General features: G+C 39.7%; 1 protein-coding gene across 3 annotated transcripts; it reads right to left on the bottom strand.

The window, feature by feature from the left end:
• Window positions 1-1130: 1130 nt before the first annotated feature.
• Window positions 1131-17591, bottom strand: LOC107096922 (cyclin-dependent kinase 12-like). 3 transcript variants are annotated; one of them, XM_015393831.1, is made up of 15 exons: window positions 16977-17591; window positions 15689-16861; window positions 14094-14771; window positions 13355-13534; window positions 13125-13264; window positions 12864-13034; window positions 11153-11342; window positions 10826-10882; window positions 9019-9120; window positions 7880-7957; window positions 6946-7062; window positions 6740-6871; window positions 6353-6576; window positions 4087-4509; window positions 1134-2913 (listed from the first exon to the last, which is right to left on the bottom strand). In XM_015393831.1, exons 2-15 carry the CDS (start codon window positions 16837-16839, stop codon window positions 2501-2503), a joined length of 4056 nt encoding a protein of 1351 aa, XP_015249317.1. In that variant the 5' UTR covers window positions 16840-16861; window positions 16977-17591; the 3' UTR covers window positions 1134-2500. The 3 variants fall into 3 exon arrangements, with proteins under 3 accessions (XP_015249325.1, XP_015249317.1, XP_015249334.1); XM_015393839.1 differs by lacking the exon at window positions 16977-17591 and having other exon boundaries at window positions 1131-2913; window positions 6365-6576; window positions 15689-16839; XM_015393848.1 differs by lacking the exon at window positions 16977-17591 and having other exon boundaries at window positions 2501-2913; window positions 4117-4509; window positions 15689-16839.
• Window positions 17592-19849: the final 2258 nt, after the last annotated feature.

Genomic DNA, 19849 nt, shown 5'->3' with positions numbered 1-19849 from the left:
GATTGCTATATCTCCAACAACTATTTCTAATCCTATGGTGCAAAGATTACTGTTTCTACATCTACATGCAATTGTATTAATATATACGGAGGACTTTTTTTGCCCCCATAAAAACAAAATGGAAGGCAGTTAAAGTTTATGTGAAATCAACACTTGATTAGAAGGGAATTGTAGGGTTTTTAATGTATTTTATAAAACAATATCTAAAATATCACTCTCTTTATTCACATTCTATTAACCTAAACTGTATCTCATACTAAGATGCAGCCAAGAAGCTTATTGCAGCTCTGGAGGATGTGCAGAGGATCACTGCTCAGGTATGATAGGACGACAAGTTGGAGATGGAAAGTTCTCAAATCTGAGCTCTATCCAGGAGCGGCCAGCAGACTGCAGCTAATAAAAAACGTATTTTTGTCTCATGAGCAGTTTTTCAAAAGTTACATGAAATCAAAACTGAACTTTTTTGAACTGCATTTAAACCTTGTTTAACCCTATAATGCCAAATGTATCGTATTTGATACATACGGTTTCTGAAATGTTTTGCATCTGACATCTTTTGCATAATTTAATGGTAAAAACTTTGCTCAAAATCCTATTGTACATAATCAGATATACCTGATAACAGAGGGCAGAAGACTACACAAAAATAATCTTGACTTATCGCATAGTAATAAATTATTAATATCAAAAATGTATTTCTGTTTTTTCTTTTTACATATTTTGTTAAAAGGGCAAATAAGACTTCAAACCAAAAAAAAAGAGTAATTTTCTGTTTTGTTTTATTCTTGGATCGGGCTTTAAAGGGTTAAGGGGCAAACTAAGTGTGCATCACTCCGACTACACCATCCCTAGAAACGAAGATGCAGCATCATCCAGTGGGATTGGTTTTCTTCTTTAGAAACTGAAAAGTTAATCGCCGATATGTGAAAGCAAATACAGCGAAATCTTAGATGAAATTGTGATAGAAATTGTAAAATATTTGAGAACAAGGCCATGTACTGGAACGTCTCAAAGGCCAAAGCTAATTAAAACCTTCTTTTGCAATTGATTAAAACAGTACATAGACATACAAAGCAGATAGAGACAACCCAATACTACTTTAAAGGTAGTATATCACATAATTAAGCTTAAACTGGGAATAATGTGGATATTTAACCACTGTCAATAAGAAATACTTAAGACTAATAAAAAAAAAAAAAATCCAAATGAGACTTCTTACAAATAGTTTGATTTTTGTTGCTGTATTGCAGGTTTCCACTCATCTTTTATTGCACACCTGAGCTCATTTTATTAGTATCCTGCAATCAAAGTGTTTCTTTTGCCAAAAACAGCCTGCAAACTAAAAATGAAATACTGATTGTGACTTGACCTCACTTTATATAATAAAAAAAAAATCCTTTGACCTTCACTAGGAAATGCCTACCATCTAGTGGTCAATCCACACAGAATCAAACAGGCAGTAAAAAAAACAAATTCATCTAGTGGCATATTTTTTTAATGAACTACCACTCCCGCCCCAAAAAAACATTCGAAAGTTTGTTTTTTCTTTTATTCCGCCTTTTATTTTACAGACGTTATCTTTCCCTTTTGTTTTTAAAGCAAGAAAATCTGAAGCAGAATGGCTAATCATCACTTTTTAACACGCTTTGTCACTTCAGATAGAAAATAATCTTGTCGACAGAAAGAAAAAAGGGGGGGGTGGATGAAGCGTTAAGGGTCCACAGAGGAAATCCAGGTGAACCAGTATGAGCGTTTATTTCAACTTAATGTCAACTAGCAGAGTAGGATTGTGCAGAGATGTCATTTATAATGTTTGATATAATCCTTCCATCCAGGGGCTCAGTAAAAACAGAAACCACTGCTGCATGTAGGAGGGCCACGGTTCAATAAGGGCAGTACATCCCAGGATGCAACGTTTCTGGGCATAAAACAAAACAAATGCTTCTGCAACATACACAGACCTGAAGCAACAGTCTCCCACATGCCAGGAAAGGGCGGCTGGCGCCACGACGGTGACATCAGACTGTAAACGGGAGCTAGCACTAAGAATAAACTGAAAAACACTATACTTAACACTGATAAACGCACTGAAGAGCCACCGCAGCGGAAGTGACAATCATTTAGAAGGGAGGGGGGTACTAAGAGTTAAGTGTCAGTTGCATAGCACTCAGTTTATTAGTCCAGCCTCATCGGTGTTGGGAAAAAGAGCAATGATTTGGAGGCGGTGAGTGATGCAAACTGAACCATCTTAGGATGGGATGACCCCCCTGTCCAGAAACCTCCACTGACGCAACAGACCAGCTTGCTCCATCAGGCAAAATGTTCATTACCTGGAGAAAAAAAAACTAAATCTCTTTCATTTAGACATTCATTTTCAAAATCTTTGACTTTCACTACCTGCTCTTGGTCCAGTGACTCACTTTCTGTGGCTGCATTCTCCATCTGCCTTTCCTTTTAGGTCTGAATTGCTGGAGCTGTCCAATGACACCCAATATTAAAGTCAGCGAGCTGCTCCGTGGGAAAACCGGAGGTCCTGGTCCTTTGGGAACTGCAGTGAGGTGGGAGCAGAGGAGGCTAACACTGCTGGAGCCTCAGCAGGAGCTGAAGGTTTAACTGGAGAGTCTGGAACCCAGGGTGGGGGAAGCTCTTCATGGCCTGCAGCATCTACAGCCGGGGAAGGGTCCTTACTTCGCTTGGAGGTCACAGCTTCCCGGTCTGGCTGAGATATAAGCTGCAGTAAGGCAGCAGCCACAGCAGGGCTGATTTCCTGGTTGTTAGGCAGAGTTTCTGCTTGTGGGGAGTTCATTAGGAGAGGAGCTGATGGAGGTGACCCAGGTGGAGAGGGGGGCCGCTGTTCACCACTTGAAGCCAACTGGTTGACCAAAAGTTGTTTCCTTTTTGACACAGCGCCATCTGATGGACCCAGAGAACAGAAAAATAAACATACATTAACATTTTAAAAAATGTTTTCCTCTCCTATTAAAATCCTCTGAAATAAGTCTGACTTTCAGTTACACAACGGTGACGTTCCCGTATCCACCACAAGGGGGAGCACATGACACATGGCAGTTTGTTTCTTTGCTATTAGCAGACCTGACAGCAGCAATTGCTCTGAAATAGCAACAATATTTGACTGTTTAAGTGAAGCTTAAACCTTTTAAGCATGAATAACTGCCCACAATTATTCATTTAACCAATTTTTTTACTACATTTACAGAATTAGTACCCATATATAATTTTTTTTATATATATATTTGGTCATGTTTTGGGAAACTTGTGCAAAAAGAGAGATGAGATCTAAGCACCAATGTGGGGCCTTTATTCAACAATAAAGTCTGAGGTAGACCAAGGTGTGACTATTAGCATTTATTCAATCCCCCTGGCCTGTAACCAGCCTAATGTCACCAGTGATTAACATTTTAAGTAATAACTAAGTGAATATTTATAAGAAAGTGACAAAAAAAAAAAAAAAACATGCAGGTGAGATCTAAAAGAATCAACGTATTTATTTTCACTTGATAATTTATTAGACTTTCTTCATAAAAATCCTGACATTACAGACCGTTTTTCTTTTTCTGCAAATAACACCTTGATGATGAAAATGAAGTGAAGATAAAACACGTGAAAAATGAAAGAGAAACAAAGACAGTGAGAAAGAAACAAGAGGGAGATTTCATGGGGGACAACACAGTGGGAACCTTTTTTTTTTATTTGCTTAGCTGAAAATCACTTTACTGTGTTTTGGTTTTACTCAGAACTCCTGTTATGATCTGTCCGTGTCCACAGACTTTTACCTGGTCACATGACAGCCAATGCACAAGAGGTTTTCACAGGTTTCTTTTGCTTTTATTTTTCTTAGACAGGTGCTTAAAATGAGTATTTGTCAATAACAGTTGATGGATTGACGTTTGATTGGTCTAATAGCCAGATTTATTTGGATAATTGTTCATTCCATCAGGTCATCTAAAATCTAACTTAAAAAAAAAGTTTATAGGTACAGTTTTCCTTTGCTTTCCACATTTTAAGGATTTCTCTCCAGACTCTGGTTTCCTTTGTTCTTTTTCTAAAGACTAAACCCAGACTTGCCCTTGGAATCAGTAGTAGAAGCGGACGAACCGCGCGCAAGTGCCTCCTCTGACTTCACGCCATTGCTTTCATCGCTTTGCTCCTCGGTTTGCGGTTTTATGATTTGACCCAGAATGAGAGCCAGCAGGCTGGCCTGGTCTTCCTGGCTGAGAGGAGCTTCTCCAGATGTGGGTGAGGCCTCCTGGGGTTCAGGAGGCGGCTCTGGGGGCTGGGACATAGCAGGAGGCTGAGCCTGGTCCTCTGGAGCCCCCTGGTGTTCAGAAGCCTCACTAAGAGTTGATATCAACTGGCCAACAGTCTCTATTTCAGATAGGTTAAAGAGCTGGGCCACTTGGGGCAGATTCAGGTCAGTCTGTCCCTGGAGGAGGTTAAGCAGCACGGCCAGCTCTGTTTGATTCAGTTGCTCTGCAGCGGCTCCAACACCTGAAAATACACCTTCTTTTAGCAAAAACATGAATCGGAAACAGTAAAAAACACTTTTATAACAAATACCTTAAAGAATAAAAGACTGATTAATGAATTTCAAAACAAATTCCACGAATCCAACTAGAATCTGATTGCGGACTCTTGATTTTGGACAGAAAGACAAAAGACATTTACAATTTAAAGGGGTCATAGAATGCGAAACCGAGTTTACATTGTCATAGATGAATAACGATAGTTCAGTGGGTGAAATGGACTTATAGAAAAGTTCAAACCCCATCGACACCTCCTTTCTCTGCAAATCTCACAATTCTAAACTTCTACCATAAAAACGGGTGAACCCAAACAGAGCACCGAATCGACTTCCATTCGGGGATGTTGCCTTATTTGGTTCTGGCCTGTACTTTTGTCACTCTCCAAAATTGACATACAGACCAGCCCACTGGTTCGCTATTGTAAATGCAGTGTTCCAGGTTGCATGGAGAATGAAAATATTTTCAGTCTTCCCAAGGATCCGAAGACTCGACAGGCATAGATTATTTTTGTCTAACAGAAGATCTCTGCAAAGTTTGATGCTCAGCTTTTCATTCGCTCTAAGCATTTTACCGAAGACAGCTTTCAAAATCTTGGACAGTTCAAAGCAGGATTTGCTAAACTTCTTTTACTGAAATGAGGGGCTGTTCCGACCGTACGGCCATCAAAACTGCAAGCTGGAAGTATGAGGCTGTTGGGTCGCCGTTGTCCAGGCTACCGTCACCGGGTCGGGTTCGGTCGCTCCGTCAACCAGCACTGGAGCTCACGGCTCGGTTCTGATGCACTGTAGTCGACCAAAATCCCGGCCGATTTTGAAATTTCCCCGGGACATTTTTTTAGGTATGAAAAGGACGTCTGGTCACCCTGGCATATAATCATTCTATGACCCCTTTAAGATACAGACAGTGGTTGGGATAATATAAGGTCAGACTAAATCTGTATTTTAACTAAATACTAACTACTGCATGTGCCATCATGACCTTTGAGGGTTCAGTTTCATATTCAGGAAAAAAAAAACAAAAAAAAAACAACTATATACACAGATTTAGAGCTACATTACTGGGGTGATGTCAATTCTTCCAAGGCAAAAACCTATTTTTATCTGGAAACAGTGAAACTTCAAGCTGATTCCATTCGCTAATACTGTGCTTGACTAATCACTGATATCTGTGAGCACCAGAGCAAAACAAGCTGGTCAGAACCAGAGTAAGAGTTTTAAACTCATGAAAACAAATACAGGTGGACTTTTTTAATGCAAAGTGAACTTTTAGCTGCTGATAAAACAGTATCATTACTGTCGTCTTTGGTGGCCATTGAGTTAAGCGTCAATGCCAAAGGTTTGAGATGCTACCCAGATGCCCAAGCACCAGAACTGATCCAAGGGTGGTTTAGTATGAAGCTGCAGGGTAGAAAATAAACATGCATCGTTTCCATCTAACTAAAGGTGCAACAATCTCTCCAGTTGACAATCCAGTCCGAATGAAAAAAGCATAAGAGCTTCTGTTCGAAATGCACGAGATGAATCATCATGCTCCATTTCTTTAACACATTATTTTTTTTTAAATCCCACCACATTAATGCAATTCTAAGCTGCAAACACATTTTGAAAGTAAATTTGTTCAAATGTTAAAACATTTCCTTCTGCTTTGTGGACCTTTTTAATTAGCCTGTTTGTTTAATGTTTTGTGACTTTTATTTTTTTTTGTTCCGTTATAGATTTCAGATATTATTTATTATCAATATGAATAAATTGTAAAAATCATCAACAGTTGATAAAAACATGAAGTCTTTTCTTAATCTGATGGGTTACCTGCCAGCTCACCCTCTAATTTGGCTGTGGAGGGCGGCTTTCCTGGTGGAGGGGGCGGAGCTCCAGGTGGGCTGCTTTGGGGTCGGCTGTTTTCTCCACTGGAGGTCCCAGCTGTATCTTTACGGGGCACTTTGGGCACAGGCACATCCTCAGACAACCCACTTTGCCGCGCACGTCTCTTCTTCTTAATCCATAGCTCATGACAGTCCTGGTGATGGGGAAGACTGGACAAAGGAAGCAAAGACCGGGTTAAAAAATAATTTGAAATAGTTGGCATGTAAACAAAAAAAAAAAGAAAGGAAGGAAGATTTGTAGGCAGCACAGATACATAAATGCCTCAACAAGATTTCTTTAAGAAATGAAGGTTAAAGTCTTTGTGCTACTAACTCTGGCGGCGACATTCTGCCAGGATCTATGTCAGTAAGGAAGTCGCTTAGAAGAGCTTGTTCCGAAGTGCAGCGACGTGAAGGGTCGAGGGTCAACATTCGGTCCAGCAGGTCCAGAGCAGGAGTCGGCAAACTGAATGAAAAGGGAGATATTTTACCTCAAGTAAAAGAGAAGAAATTTCACATCACTACAGAAAAGCTACTTACAAGGCGAACTCCTCCCTTAGCCGCCGTCTGTACTGCTTCTTAGGTTTCATGGTGTTAAATAGAGGAAGTTTAATGACATCAGGCCACACTGCAGGACAAGGACTTCCACACAGACGGCTGCAGGAAACATAATCCAAAAATAAAAATCTACACTAAATAGAAATTGGTTAAAGACATATGATGGTTTAAATGTTTTATCAACTCTGCAGTTAAATGAGCCAATTTCCTTTCATTCTCACAGAAACAGCTCTTGAAACTAACTTTCCAACTGAGGGTTCATTATGTCCAATGTCTGAATGTGACGCTGTGGCATGGCTGCATGTGTGAGATGCCTAGAGTACAAAACAGCTCAGCTGATATGAAGTCATATACCTGGAAAATTCTCCAACATCACTGCTCTATATTTAGTTCATTATTCCTAAGAATCAACATAACCCTCAGGTTACATAAATATGTTTGAAAGTTAGTTTTTTGAGAACCAGACCAAACTGTTTAAATTGTCTTTAAGACATAAGTAATGTTTGAAAGATCATTGACTATACAGCAACTGCTGAGGCTAAACTCCAAGCCAAACAGGACCATCATAACACCATCATTGGGAAGACAGCAGCAGTACAGCCATCTGGGTTCAGATGAGTCTGAAGATGGAAGAATTAAAATAATAGCCACATATATGAGGAAGTTAAACCATTACTGCAAGCCTAAAAGAAAGAAGCATGTTTTGGGACCCACTAATTCCCTCTTTACTGATCCTGAGCAGGATAACGATGACTTTTCCAACTTTTTTTTTTCATGAAAGACTATAGAAAGCAGTGATTCTCGTTGATTCTGTTGAGAAGTCCTGAAACCGATCTGGTTTATTTAGAGGTTTGAATATTGGAGCCATGGTCTTTAAAGCCATTTAGATACAATGCAGCTGCAGAAATATCTGTACCTGATGAGTTCCAGTTGTAGAAGTTCTTGGTTTGCTTGGAAGATGGGTTTTTTAGTGAAGAGCTCTCCAAGAATACACCTGAACACACAAACCATAATACACATAAATGGAGAACACAAACTAACACATTAGGCCAGGCAGCCCAGATTAAAAGTAGAAACATTTAATGTAATATGGCAAATTAAAATGTTATCAGATCCCCCTTCCCAAAAAAAATACATAAAACAAGCTTTTCAGGATTTCAGAAGAATATATTCTCTATTAAAATATTTAAACTATTTGCAGTGTTGTTTGCTCATTCATATTGATCATTTTGCACACTTAAGAAAAATACACAAAAATACTGGTTCAGAACATTATACTATTAAGTTTTAACATTTTAGAGCATTTTGTTGTGTTTTAAAAAAAAAAAAAGAATAAAGCCTTAACTAGTCTGTTTTTATAACCAAGGCGATTAAAACTGGCCCCAATCTAAAGTATTTTAATTATCAGTCATGTTTATTTTTTTTATAAAAACAAAGCCTTATTATTTCACACCATGTTTTGAAGGAACTAAATAAAAAAAACAAGATTAACAACTTAGCAATTTAGCTTCAGCTACAGATGAAACGATTCCAGATTGTTCGAATGAACTGCCAAACAAGAATTTGCTAATTAAATGCCAGCTTCAGCTTAATTAGCCAGTTGCAGAAAATACCATATATTTTACAGTGATTGCAAAAAAATATTTAATACCTTGTTTTTGTTACCATGACAGAAAAGCTGCTAAAGGAGCATCCATACTTATTTACAACAGATAAAATCGAGCTGAGCTAAAAATGAATCCAGCTCCCCAAAGATATACCAACAATATGCCCATAATTAATCTTCTAAATTACCAGTTTTGTATCTTGTATTGCAGAAGTGCTATGAAAACATCTGTTTTTATATTTAGTGACTATTCAATAAGATTTAACTATACTTAGAAACTACAGTACCATTTATTAAACTACTATCACAACCTGTTTTTTTTTTTTTTAGAAAAAATAACAGGCTTTTTTCTTGTAAAAGTAATTTTCCTCTAGAGTCATTTGGAATAAAAATGACTGGATTATGACTGAATAGAGAGAGATTGGATGTTTTGACAGTTTCAGACTCACCCACAGCTCCAGACGTCGATGGCTGGGGAGTATCTCTCCTCGCCAAGCAGCAGTTCAGGGGGACGGTACCATAGTGTAATTACTTTATTAGTGTATGGTCGACTGCAGGGGAAGAAAGATAATGTTAGGCCGCCATGTGGCCAAACAGATATTTCAGCTGCACGTTTAGGGGACTGTGGCTCCATCTACTGGAGAATAACACATTTTACAAAAAATTAAATAAAATGCTTGAAAGTTTAAACAGAAACTCATACAGTCAGAAAAGATGTGAACGTCAGCAGAGGGTTTTAATATATTCCTGTAGATCTGCAGTGCTTCAGCTGTTAATGACATCCATGCACCAACTAGGGCATTAACGATTCTGGATTTTTTTTCCCCAAGTCGACTATTTTACAGTAAAAGTTGAGTCGATGCGTAGTTCTATCACGTAATCGCATGAAGTCGAGGGCGGACAAAATTACTTACAATAGGTCTTGCTGCAGAGTTGGGCTTGGTTATATCAGGAAGGTTTAATCCAGCTTTTATTCCTGACTGCAGTGTCTGCTCTACGAAGTCCATAGAACAAACTAATAAGAGACCAGTTTTGCACACCACCATGCAGGTCTACACCCCTTGCGCGAGGGCGGGGTGTGTGTTAAACTTTCCAGACGCAGATCAAATTAGCTAAATTAAGTCGACGTGTTGACTAGTGGACTTTTTGATGTATGCCTTGGCACCAAAACACCACAACAGACAGGATTTACCTTATCTAGTTAGGGCAGGCATACAATGTATGTGACTGTGCCCTTTTCGGGACGATTCTCAAGTTATGCGAGAAGGAGTTTCAGCCTCAACGTGCTTCCTGCATCGTGTAGTATAGAGGGGGTAACAAGGAGTGATTAGCCTCTCACAATCACATCACTATCAGGAACAGTAAGGCATGGAGAAAAAAAAGAATTCTCCATGATACAGCGAATCCTGCTGTTGAGGCAGAGCTACAAGCCAATTTACCTGAAGTCCGCCAACAGCTCGTGTGTAAACAGGGGAATAGTTCTTCTTCTACTGTCTCAGTTTGGCTTCCAGATGGCCGAGTGAGACCAGCTCCATCTCTCGGCGCTGAGTTAGAAGTGTGGTATTTGGACGTACATTGTGAGCAGGTAGATCGCATCAGAGTAGGGCTGCAACTAACGATTTTTTTGCAAATTGATTAATTTGTCGATTATTTTTTTCAATTATTCATTACTAATTAATTAGCAAAATGTTTATTGAAGATTTTTGCTAAATCAAACCCGGTGAAACTAAAACCTTCCCAGTTGAGGAGTTCTGTATAGAGCATGTTGACAGACAGAAAAGTTGATTTAAATGCAAAATGTTTACATATTTTGTTTCCACAATTATGGTATAATTGTTGCCCAAGGGGGGTCGCTCTGTCAGCTAAAGGTTCGTTTTAGAGTCTCTATACTCCATTTAACGATTAATCGATTATGAAGTTGGTAAATTATTTCAAAAATCGTTTAATTCCAAATAATCATCAGAACGCCGGGCCGTACAGTGTACATACATCGTGAGGGGTGAACTTTTAAACCCTGCGATTTCGTCATTCAGTTTTAGCTATAGCTGACTGCAAAGATTGAAAATATGGTACAGTGTATGCTTGCCCTTAGGCAGAGGCATCAAATAAACAAATTATTTTATTAAGTTACGCTGGAAGCAGGAGTAGTTCTACTGCTTTTATGTCCTGGAGATGGAATTGAGGAGATGTTTGTATATTGAATACAAGACAAAAAAAAAAAAATTTAAAAAATAAAAAGAATGAGAAATCCCTTACCTTTCCTCAGAATTGTAAAGTCGAGCCAAACCGAAGTCTGCCAGCTTGATCTGACCTCTGCAAACAGAGACGCCAACACTGCATATTAGGAATTTAACAACAATCATCTCAAAACTTTCATATTGCCGTAGATCTGTTTTGTCTCATTCAGACTACAATACAAAAGGAAAACACCACATTAGGGTGGAAACGATTGACCAGACAAGTTGTAGAAATAGTTAAAAATCCTAAAAGAACCATAAACATCAGCAGTTACTAATAAAACAATTCAACTGTCCACAAATGATCAGCACCTCCACATAACTCCAGTTTTCATCTTTCTCTAACCTGTTGTTGAGCAGTATGTTGGAACATTTGATGTCCCTGTGCAGGAAGTTGTTCTTATGACAGTAGTCCAGACCTTCCATCAGTTGACGCATGAAACTACGGATGTGTTCTTGGGAGAACTGGACCAGGCCCGACTCAAGAAGGCCCATCAGGTCATGGTCCATGTACTCGAATACTAAGTAAAATGCACCTAAGAGCAAATACAGAAGAACAGACATGGCATCAGCTCAGAAAGATCACAGCTAAGGTGAGCAGAAGGACGGGCTTTCCTCTTAAACCTGTTAGCCCAATCTGTAGATGGATGAATGGATGTTCATTAATTCTATCAAAGGAAAAATACTTCAGCTGAAACTACAGATTATTTTGACAGTCAAATAATCTGTCAATGATCTTTCCCAATGAATCAATTCATCATTGAATAGCAAAAGGTGTCTTAAAGATGATGATTTTATACAGAATTTAAATCAGATTAATCTTAAATCAGACTGAATATGTTTCTAAAATGAGATTTTTTCCTTTCTTTTTCAATTTTGGAACAATTGCTACTAAGGGGGTTCCTCTTTTAGCTGGCATTCGTTAGAGTCAGTCCTCTCCATTATTGTTTAAATAATTGATTAATCTAAATTATTCCAACTATAGTTTCCATTCTGATGCAGCAACAATGAGCAGGACTTTGTACTGCAGAAAAAAAGTAAGTGATCCACAAATGTAGGAGGATTTTCTTCAGGGTCTATTGGCCAAAATATAGAAATTTAAGAACTGCAGTTGAGAAAAAGCTACTATGACTTTAGCAAACATCAAGATATGTTAAACCTCTTTGGCTACGTTCAAACTGCAGGCCTTGATGCTCAATTCCAATTTTTTTTTTGTGAAATCCAATTTTTTTTGTGTTGCTGTTCACATTTCCAAATATACGTGACTTGTATGTGATTTCATGTGTGAACTGCATTCATACAGCTAAAGTGTCCCGCGTGCACAGTAGAGGACGCAATGACGTCACAAGCCAGCATGCTTTGTGTTCACGGAAGTAAACATGGATGTAGTGCTGGAGCGCATCTAGCGATCTTTCCAAACCTTAAAACCTCAATCTATTTAAGATGATTAAAAAATATACTACTCTCCACACCATCGTCTGCCATGGTTGTTGTTTTTCTTGCCGCTTCTATGTAGCAAGACGCAGAATAGTGACCTATATCGGTTACTAATGGCGTTCAGGTCGGATGAATGTGACCTGGCTGTTCAGACGTAGGTCGCATTTGAAAAGACGGATTCGTATCGGATTCAGGACCACAAAGCCAAGTAGCCTGGGTGGGATTGGAAAAATTGGATCTGTGTTGTTCAGACTGCCACGATAAGATCAGATCCGGGTCGCATATCGGCCAAATAATCGGATTTGGGTCACTTAAGGCTGCAGTGTGACTGTAGCATTTGTCAGTGCAGTAAAATGACCATGTAGAGCCTGTAAAAGGCCAGCTGCTTTTGTGTGTGTTTATCCATCAGACGAGCAAAGCTTGATAAAGCTTTCCAAAGCATCCAGCTCCCTAAAACAAACTAATATGAAAGGTATGAAAGGGAATTGAAACCAAACTACCCATGTTCTCAGACATCACCTTGCTACATATCATCCTTAGTAGAGAGAATAATAACAGGAAATCTGAATTTACATAAAAAATAAATCATTTGTATTAGCTTCATAGCTACAGTAGCCTACCTTTATCCTTTTTAAAGTCAAGGGCATCCTGCTTGTCGGTGACGATTTCCTTCATGTTGACAACACTGCGATGCTTGAGCTGCCTTAAGATCTTTATCTCTCTTATGGCAGTGATGGGGAAACCCTCCTTTTCATTGTCCAAACGCACTTTTTTCAAAGCAACAAGTTCCCCTTTAAAGAGAGGCAAGTAATGCAAACCACATTTTGAATAAAGCCCATTAAAGGAATAGATTTTTGCAGCGTGACTCATGTCTAGCTTACCTGTGTCTTTGTCCTTCGCCTTGTACACTTGGCCATATGTGCCTTCACCTATAATCCCAATTATATCAAATTTGTCTACGCAGCGTTTGCCCCAGTCGCTCAGGTTATGTTTTCTCTCTCCATATCGTGGGCAACAGATCCTGAAAATTAAGGAAAAATTAAAAATAAGAACTAAATCTGAGGCTAATGACCACCCAGTAGATAATTGGTGCTTTATGAGAGAGACTAACTTTGGTCTCTTCTTGAGGGGTTGTTGGGGTACAGGGGGAGGCTGACGGACAGGAGACTGAGGGGGCGACGAGTCGGCTCCAGGCAAAGTGGGCGGTAGAGGAAGATCAATGAGGGAAGGCCGGCTGCTCACAGTCTTCTCCTTTCTCTGTGGCCTCTGGGGAGGGGTGGATCTCTTTGGACTGACGGAGCAAAGCAAACTCATTAAGAAAAGAATTTGTCTGGTTTTTCAAGAAAGTCAGAAGACATCTTACAAAAAAATGCTCACACAAGTACAAATGTCCCATATGGTATAGATATAACTATTTTTAAATATTCAATGGCTTCTATACTATAGAAATACATTTTGATTGACGGAACTGAAAGAATATGAGAACAACAAGAAGTGCTCAGTGTAAAATTAGGAACAACCTATGCTTAAACTGGGTCAGATTCAGAACAAAAGTACATGCAAATATCTTTATATACATTTTCCTAATAATACTTTAAAGTAACTTTGGTGCCATCTATTTAGGCTTTTGAACCTTTTAAGAATATTTACTTTAGTTTTTCTCCCTTTTCTTAAACACATCTGTGCTTGTCCATGTCATTTACAAGCAGTGGAAAGACAACAAAATAAGCTAAGATTCAAAATCAGAATAAGTGGGAATAGTTTTAAACTTCTGCAGAAAAGTGGTACAGGTGCATATCAAACTTTATGTGTAGTAAACACAGTCACTGTTTCCATTTGAGATGCCTCACCTGTCCTGAGTGTTTGCCAGTAGCATAGGGGGTAAGGGCAGAGGCGGTAGAGTTGAGGTCTTGTGGAGTGGTGTCTGCCGAACAGGACTGCGTGTGGGAAGATAACCTGGGGATTTCGCCTGATGCGAGCCAGGCAGGTTAACCGTTTCTGGCTGAGGGGGAGGTGGTGGCACCTGGGTGACAGGACAGGGGGGCGCAGGAGGGGAGGGCTCAGGAGGAGGAGGAGCAGGGGAACAGGTAGGGGAGGAAGGTAAAGGTGCCGTAACTTGATCTTCACTCCTGGGAGTATCGGAGGATATTTGTGCAGTTGCTTGAGCCTGAGGTTCCACCTTTGCTATAGAGTCTCTTTCCACCAGCGGCGACTCCGTTTTAGCAGGCCGTGCTGATGTGGAGCTTCCGGGTTTTGGGGTGGGTGGGAGAGGGGAAGCCGTGCCACTGGCGTTGCCACGAGCAGCCGCCTCAGCAGCCAGGCGCTCTTTCTTTCTGCGGGTAAGCTCTGCACCCAAGCTGGAGTTGAGGGGCAGGCGAGAGGAAGGAGAGGAGCGGCTAGCTGGATGACTGCTGTGGGAGCTGCCACCTCCTAAAGCTGAAGAGGTATGCCGCTTGCTGCGTGAACGTGAGGAGGAGCGACGGGAGGAGTAGGACAGCGGAGATCGACTTCTGGAACGAGCTGAGCGTCTGAAAAATAAACAGGCAAAAGAAATTTTAAAACGAAACAGTTATTAAAAGAAAAAAAAAAACATAGTGGTTGAAAATAGCGAAGATTAACTTTGGAAATTCAATGGCAACAGATGAATATGTAAATAAACCTAAAAATAAAATTTCAACCTTTTATTATTCGGATTTTTCTTCTCACACAAAGCAGTTTTATTGCCTAAACATTAACCCATTATAGTGCTCTCAGTGAAATACTTTGAAAATCAAAGTTTCAAGCCAATAGTGTTATTGGAATCGAGGACAAGACCTTAAACCTTTGTAAGATTAAAAAATATGGATATTTTGATGGCAAAGATTAATGTTAACGTAACAAGAAACACCAAAAAAATAACTAAAGTGCTTCTATAAGACATACATGAAAAACACTCCGAGAGTGAAAGAAACATGTCTTTTTGGTACAACATAACCTTAGAGGCATTAATGCAGATACTTCTGCCACTTGTTCATACACCTAAATATAATTGTTAACTAGGCTTAGTAACTTCTTAAGTTTTCAATTAGCTTTTTTCCCAACTTAATTTACAGTAGGTAATAAATTATTAAAGGGCTCATCTAATTGGTCAAATGTCAAAATAAGATGTGCAGCCATGTAGCAGCATCTTTGCAGAATGGCTGGATATAGATCTTGTGCTTCTAGACTTCACAGAGGACTCCATTTGTATGCAAGTGAACAAAAAGGGTAAGTTGATCTGTAAAGAGTTAAACTGACATGTTCAATCAAGACATAAATACCAAATCAAGTATTGTTTACATGATATAGTGCAGGCTAAGCAAAGCTTTTTAGTGCAAGGATAATTAGACCTACACAAGTCTTTAAACTTGTTTAATTTCTGCCTTTAAAGGCTCAAAGTCTTCCAAGGTTTTTTAAGGTTACTCACCGGGACAGGGGGCTTGTGCTGGACGACCTGCGGCTGGCGTAGGGGCTGATGGATCGCCTCCTGGAATAAGGGCTGGAGTCCCTCTCAAAGCTGGAGGACCTGTGCCTGCTGCCATAAGGACTGCCCGACCTCTGCCTGCTGCGGCGAGACAGATCCCCATAGGGGCTCGGGCTCTTCTGGGCCTGCCTCCGCCTGGAGTAACCGTCATCCCCCTGCTGCCCATAGTTACCCCCCAGCGGACTCTCGCTGCCTCTTCTGGGACTAGATAATAAAGCAGAGCCGGCGCTCTTTCTGCGGGGGCTCCCTCTGCCTGAAGACTTCCCCTTAGGGCTTGACTTGTGGCTCTTGGAGGACTTGCGGTGAGTCCTGTCTGTCCGGTTCCTGTGTGAGGAGCTGCGGTTCCCTTCTCCTCGGCCTTCTCTTCTCTGCTGCTTCTCTTTGTGAGACTTCCCTGAGCGGCTGCTCTCCTTACTGCGAGATGAAGATGTAGAGGATGGGGTGCTGCCCACACTGACGACAGTCTGTAAAGAAAGTGCCGATTCAACGCGCTTTGTGTCGCCATCCTGTTGGAGCTGGTGTTTGGAAGAGGATCCAGATGAAGCAGTCTTTTCCTTGGCTTTCCCAGAGTTGCCCTTTTCGCGATCTTTGCTGCTCTTTTTCTTGTACCCACGCTCCCCATTCCCAGGGTCTCTAACTTTATTCGGGTCTTTCGGCTTTTTACGGGGGTGTCTTTGACCCTTGTTCTTCCTGCTGACATCCTCTACTTCGTATTCAGGTGAAGGCGAGAGATCCAGCCGATCCGCGCCCCCCCTCTCGGAAGGCCTGGAGGAAGGGGGGTCGGAAAAAGTGTCCGAGTCGGAGCTGATGTCGTCGTACTCCACCAGAGGCTTCACCGTGTTGACACCAGGAGGCGCCGTGTTACCGGGGGCAAAGCCCGTCTGTCCCGGTACTCCCGAGGATTCACGATTGGATTTGTTTGATTTGTGCCGCTTTCGTTTCGAAGAAGTTGACATTGAAGATTTAAGCAGCGATTTACCGTCTTTGCTCGTCATGTTTCCCTCGAAGATAGGAGCAGGGCCTTGGTTCTGGTGTGGCGCTCCGCCGCTCGAATCCGTCTTCCTGGCCCCATGGTGTCGGTCGGACCCTGGCATACCTCACGCCGGCTTCCGTGTTCTGAGAGATTCATCCACGAGAAAAAAACGGCTACTTCAAATGTCGAAAGAAGCTTTGAAAAGCATGAACAGAACAAACACAAGCACAAAATAAACACTCAAGGCCGCTCACGTACAGTCCTCCTCGGCGCCAATTCATTCCATTTGCTCACCGGTGTAATTTGCCACAAAAAAATAAAATAAAAATAAATCCAAGGTAGTTTTCCTATGCAGCTGAATCTGAACCCCCGAGTCACTCAGCGGAAGAAGGTCCAAACCCAACATAGGAGCATTGAGGTGTCGCGTCCGTCTCAACGTAGCTAGCACAGCTAGCTAATGCTCGACGGCTAGCGAGCAGGCTCCTAAAAAAGAAAAATAGTCCCTTTGTGAAAGCTGTCCTTGTCCGGTGCCAAGTTAAGAAAACGTACTTTTATTCCACAGAATAACGGTCTAAGCTTTCAGAAACAAGCAAACGCCTTGAGTAAAAGACGCTCGTTTCTCCAACAAAATGAAAACTTGACCCGGTTGATGCTGTTTACATGTTCCCTTTAATGTAAGTTTTATCCCCTATAGACTGGATATTGATCAGAAATCATAGTATATTCGTGTGTAGTAGATGTTCCTGTTTATTATTAATGGCTCTGGAAATCAACCAGGCCTATATTTAGGGCGATGCTGGTGGATTTCGTATCATCCACAGCCCTAGCTGAAGGAGACTACAATCGCCATTGTGGCTCCTGTGACTAGCAACTTCTGCGCATCAGCGTACTAAGAGGAAGAGGGGTGCTGTCAATCTAGAAGGTATCCCAGCAACATCCAATCAGAAAAAAGAGCCCAACCGCTGCTCTCGCGAGGGGGCATTAGAAACGAGAAGGGTTCCGAGTTGCTCAACTGTTTCAGCCTGTCAGGTGACACGAGTTACCACATGATGACACCTTGAAAGAGCGAACATTTCTAATATTTTTGTTATAATTAGCATTTTTCTTTATTTCTTTATCCTTATTTGACATCTTCCAACACCACTGACAGTCAGCGTTGTACCCCGGAAATATTTAAGGACATAAAATAAGCTTCTTACAATTTAAACCGAAAATGTATCAAAGAAAAAACATTTCTAAAAAAAAAGCCAGAATTTAAGCAGTTTGAATTCATTAATAAACTATATATATATATATATATTTATATACATTTGAACATTAATAATAATAATTATATAACTGCTAAAAATATAGATATAAAAACTTAACAAAACACATTTTAAATCACAAATACATCTCAGAAAACAATAAAACTTGTACATAAAATTACATTTAATACTCTGAATATAACTGAAAACTAATATTTAGTGGAGTTTCTTGGTCATTTTATTTACCAAATGGATCACGATATCAAATTAACACAGAGATTGATTTTGTCTTTGATTTATTTTTGCCTATGATTTTTATGCATCAGCATAAGAATACAGTGCTCAGGTTAGTGTCATATAAGAAACAGAAATTTGCTCGAAAAATGAAAATAAGCAATTTTAGTCTCATACTTGTTAGCTATAACAAAACAGCATAATAGACTGAATCAGTTCCAGTTTTCCATCCACTTTGCTGGGAGACCATTAATTTGGTGCATTCTAACATTCCCACCTCTCATGGTTTTGTGTTATTACTTTTAAATTATCACCTTGTGTAGACGTCTCTTATTCCATTACCTCTTTAGATGATCTTACACATTTTGGTTCTGGACTCAGCCATTTCATCTCTTTAATTCCATTCTTAAAAAAAAAAAAACAATCTTCCTTTTATTGATTAAATACTTAGACTCAATGCAAAGCAAATTCCAACTTATTATTTAAAACCTAAATGTTGAAACCAAAATGACTTGTATTTAAAAAAAATTTCATATTTATTCACATTGGCAAGAATTCAATGATCTCCTGAGAAGACAACGTTAGAACATTATTTCACCGTATTGTTGGTGTTCTTTGGTAAAGTGGAGCAATGTTGCATTTTGTGCCAAAGTTAAACGTTTGTTAAAATAGTCCACAACACACTTCATATTAACATTTAGCTAATAATCAAGTTACAAAAACAGTTGGGAATAATGTTAGAAACTGAGCAAAATGTGGCTTCTCAACATGGCAAACAAAGTGAGTCCTATTGAGTTTGTTTGCCATGTAAAGGATTAATTCCAGTATCTAACCATTTGTCTCATGATGAACAATATTTGAAAAACTTGCTTAAACTGCTTGTTTAAAGAAACTACAAAAGCCCTTAGTGGACTTTATTGATATTCAAAATATATATAACACTGTTTTACATGATAAGAATAAAATAGTAGAAACCTGCGGACTCACACTGTAAAAGCAGAAGAAATTTCTAGTTGATCAAAATATTGATTTTACTGATTGAACAAACAACATTCAAATGATTGTAGTGTGATTTATTTAATGCAAAGGTAAAAGAGAAACAGATTAAGAGACAAAATAAGGCTGTCTTTAGCTGATCTTTCCATGCACACCTCTTAAACTGATGCTTCATGTCTTTAACATTCCAGGCATTTGAAACTCATAAAAGGACCTCCATTACGTTGATGACCAGATGGGGGCAACAATTAAGGCATACAAAAATATATAGGATTTTTTTACACAGTTTGTTGTTTAGAAGAAACTTAGAGTTATGATTCCACAATAACAAAGATTTTTATAACCGTTCTCATAGTCAAATAGTGATTTGGTGTAGAAGAATTTGTTTTTAATCCCCTGCAGTACATATGATTTTAGTAACCATCCTAATGTCCAACCCATGGGGCTGTGAAAAAGTAAAAAAAAAAAATAAAATTCCAGATCTATAAAAAACGTTATGATTGTACAAAAAAATGACCTGATTTAAAACAAAACTCAGTATCTAAATAATTAACGCACTCCCAGTCTGGATGGATGGATGGATGGATGGATGGATGGATGGATGGATGGATGGATGGATGGATGGATGGATGGATGGATGGATGGATGGATGGA

This window comes from Cyprinodon variegatus, unplaced genomic scaffold, assembly GCF_000732505.1.
Source record: "Cyprinodon variegatus isolate N-32 unplaced genomic scaffold, C_variegatus-1.0 Scaffold24, whole genome shotgun sequence".
Lineage (NCBI taxonomy): Eukaryota > Metazoa > Chordata > Actinopteri > Cyprinodontiformes > Cyprinodontidae > Cyprinodon > Cyprinodon variegatus.
This window is presented reverse-complemented; position numbering and strand designations above follow the sequence as displayed.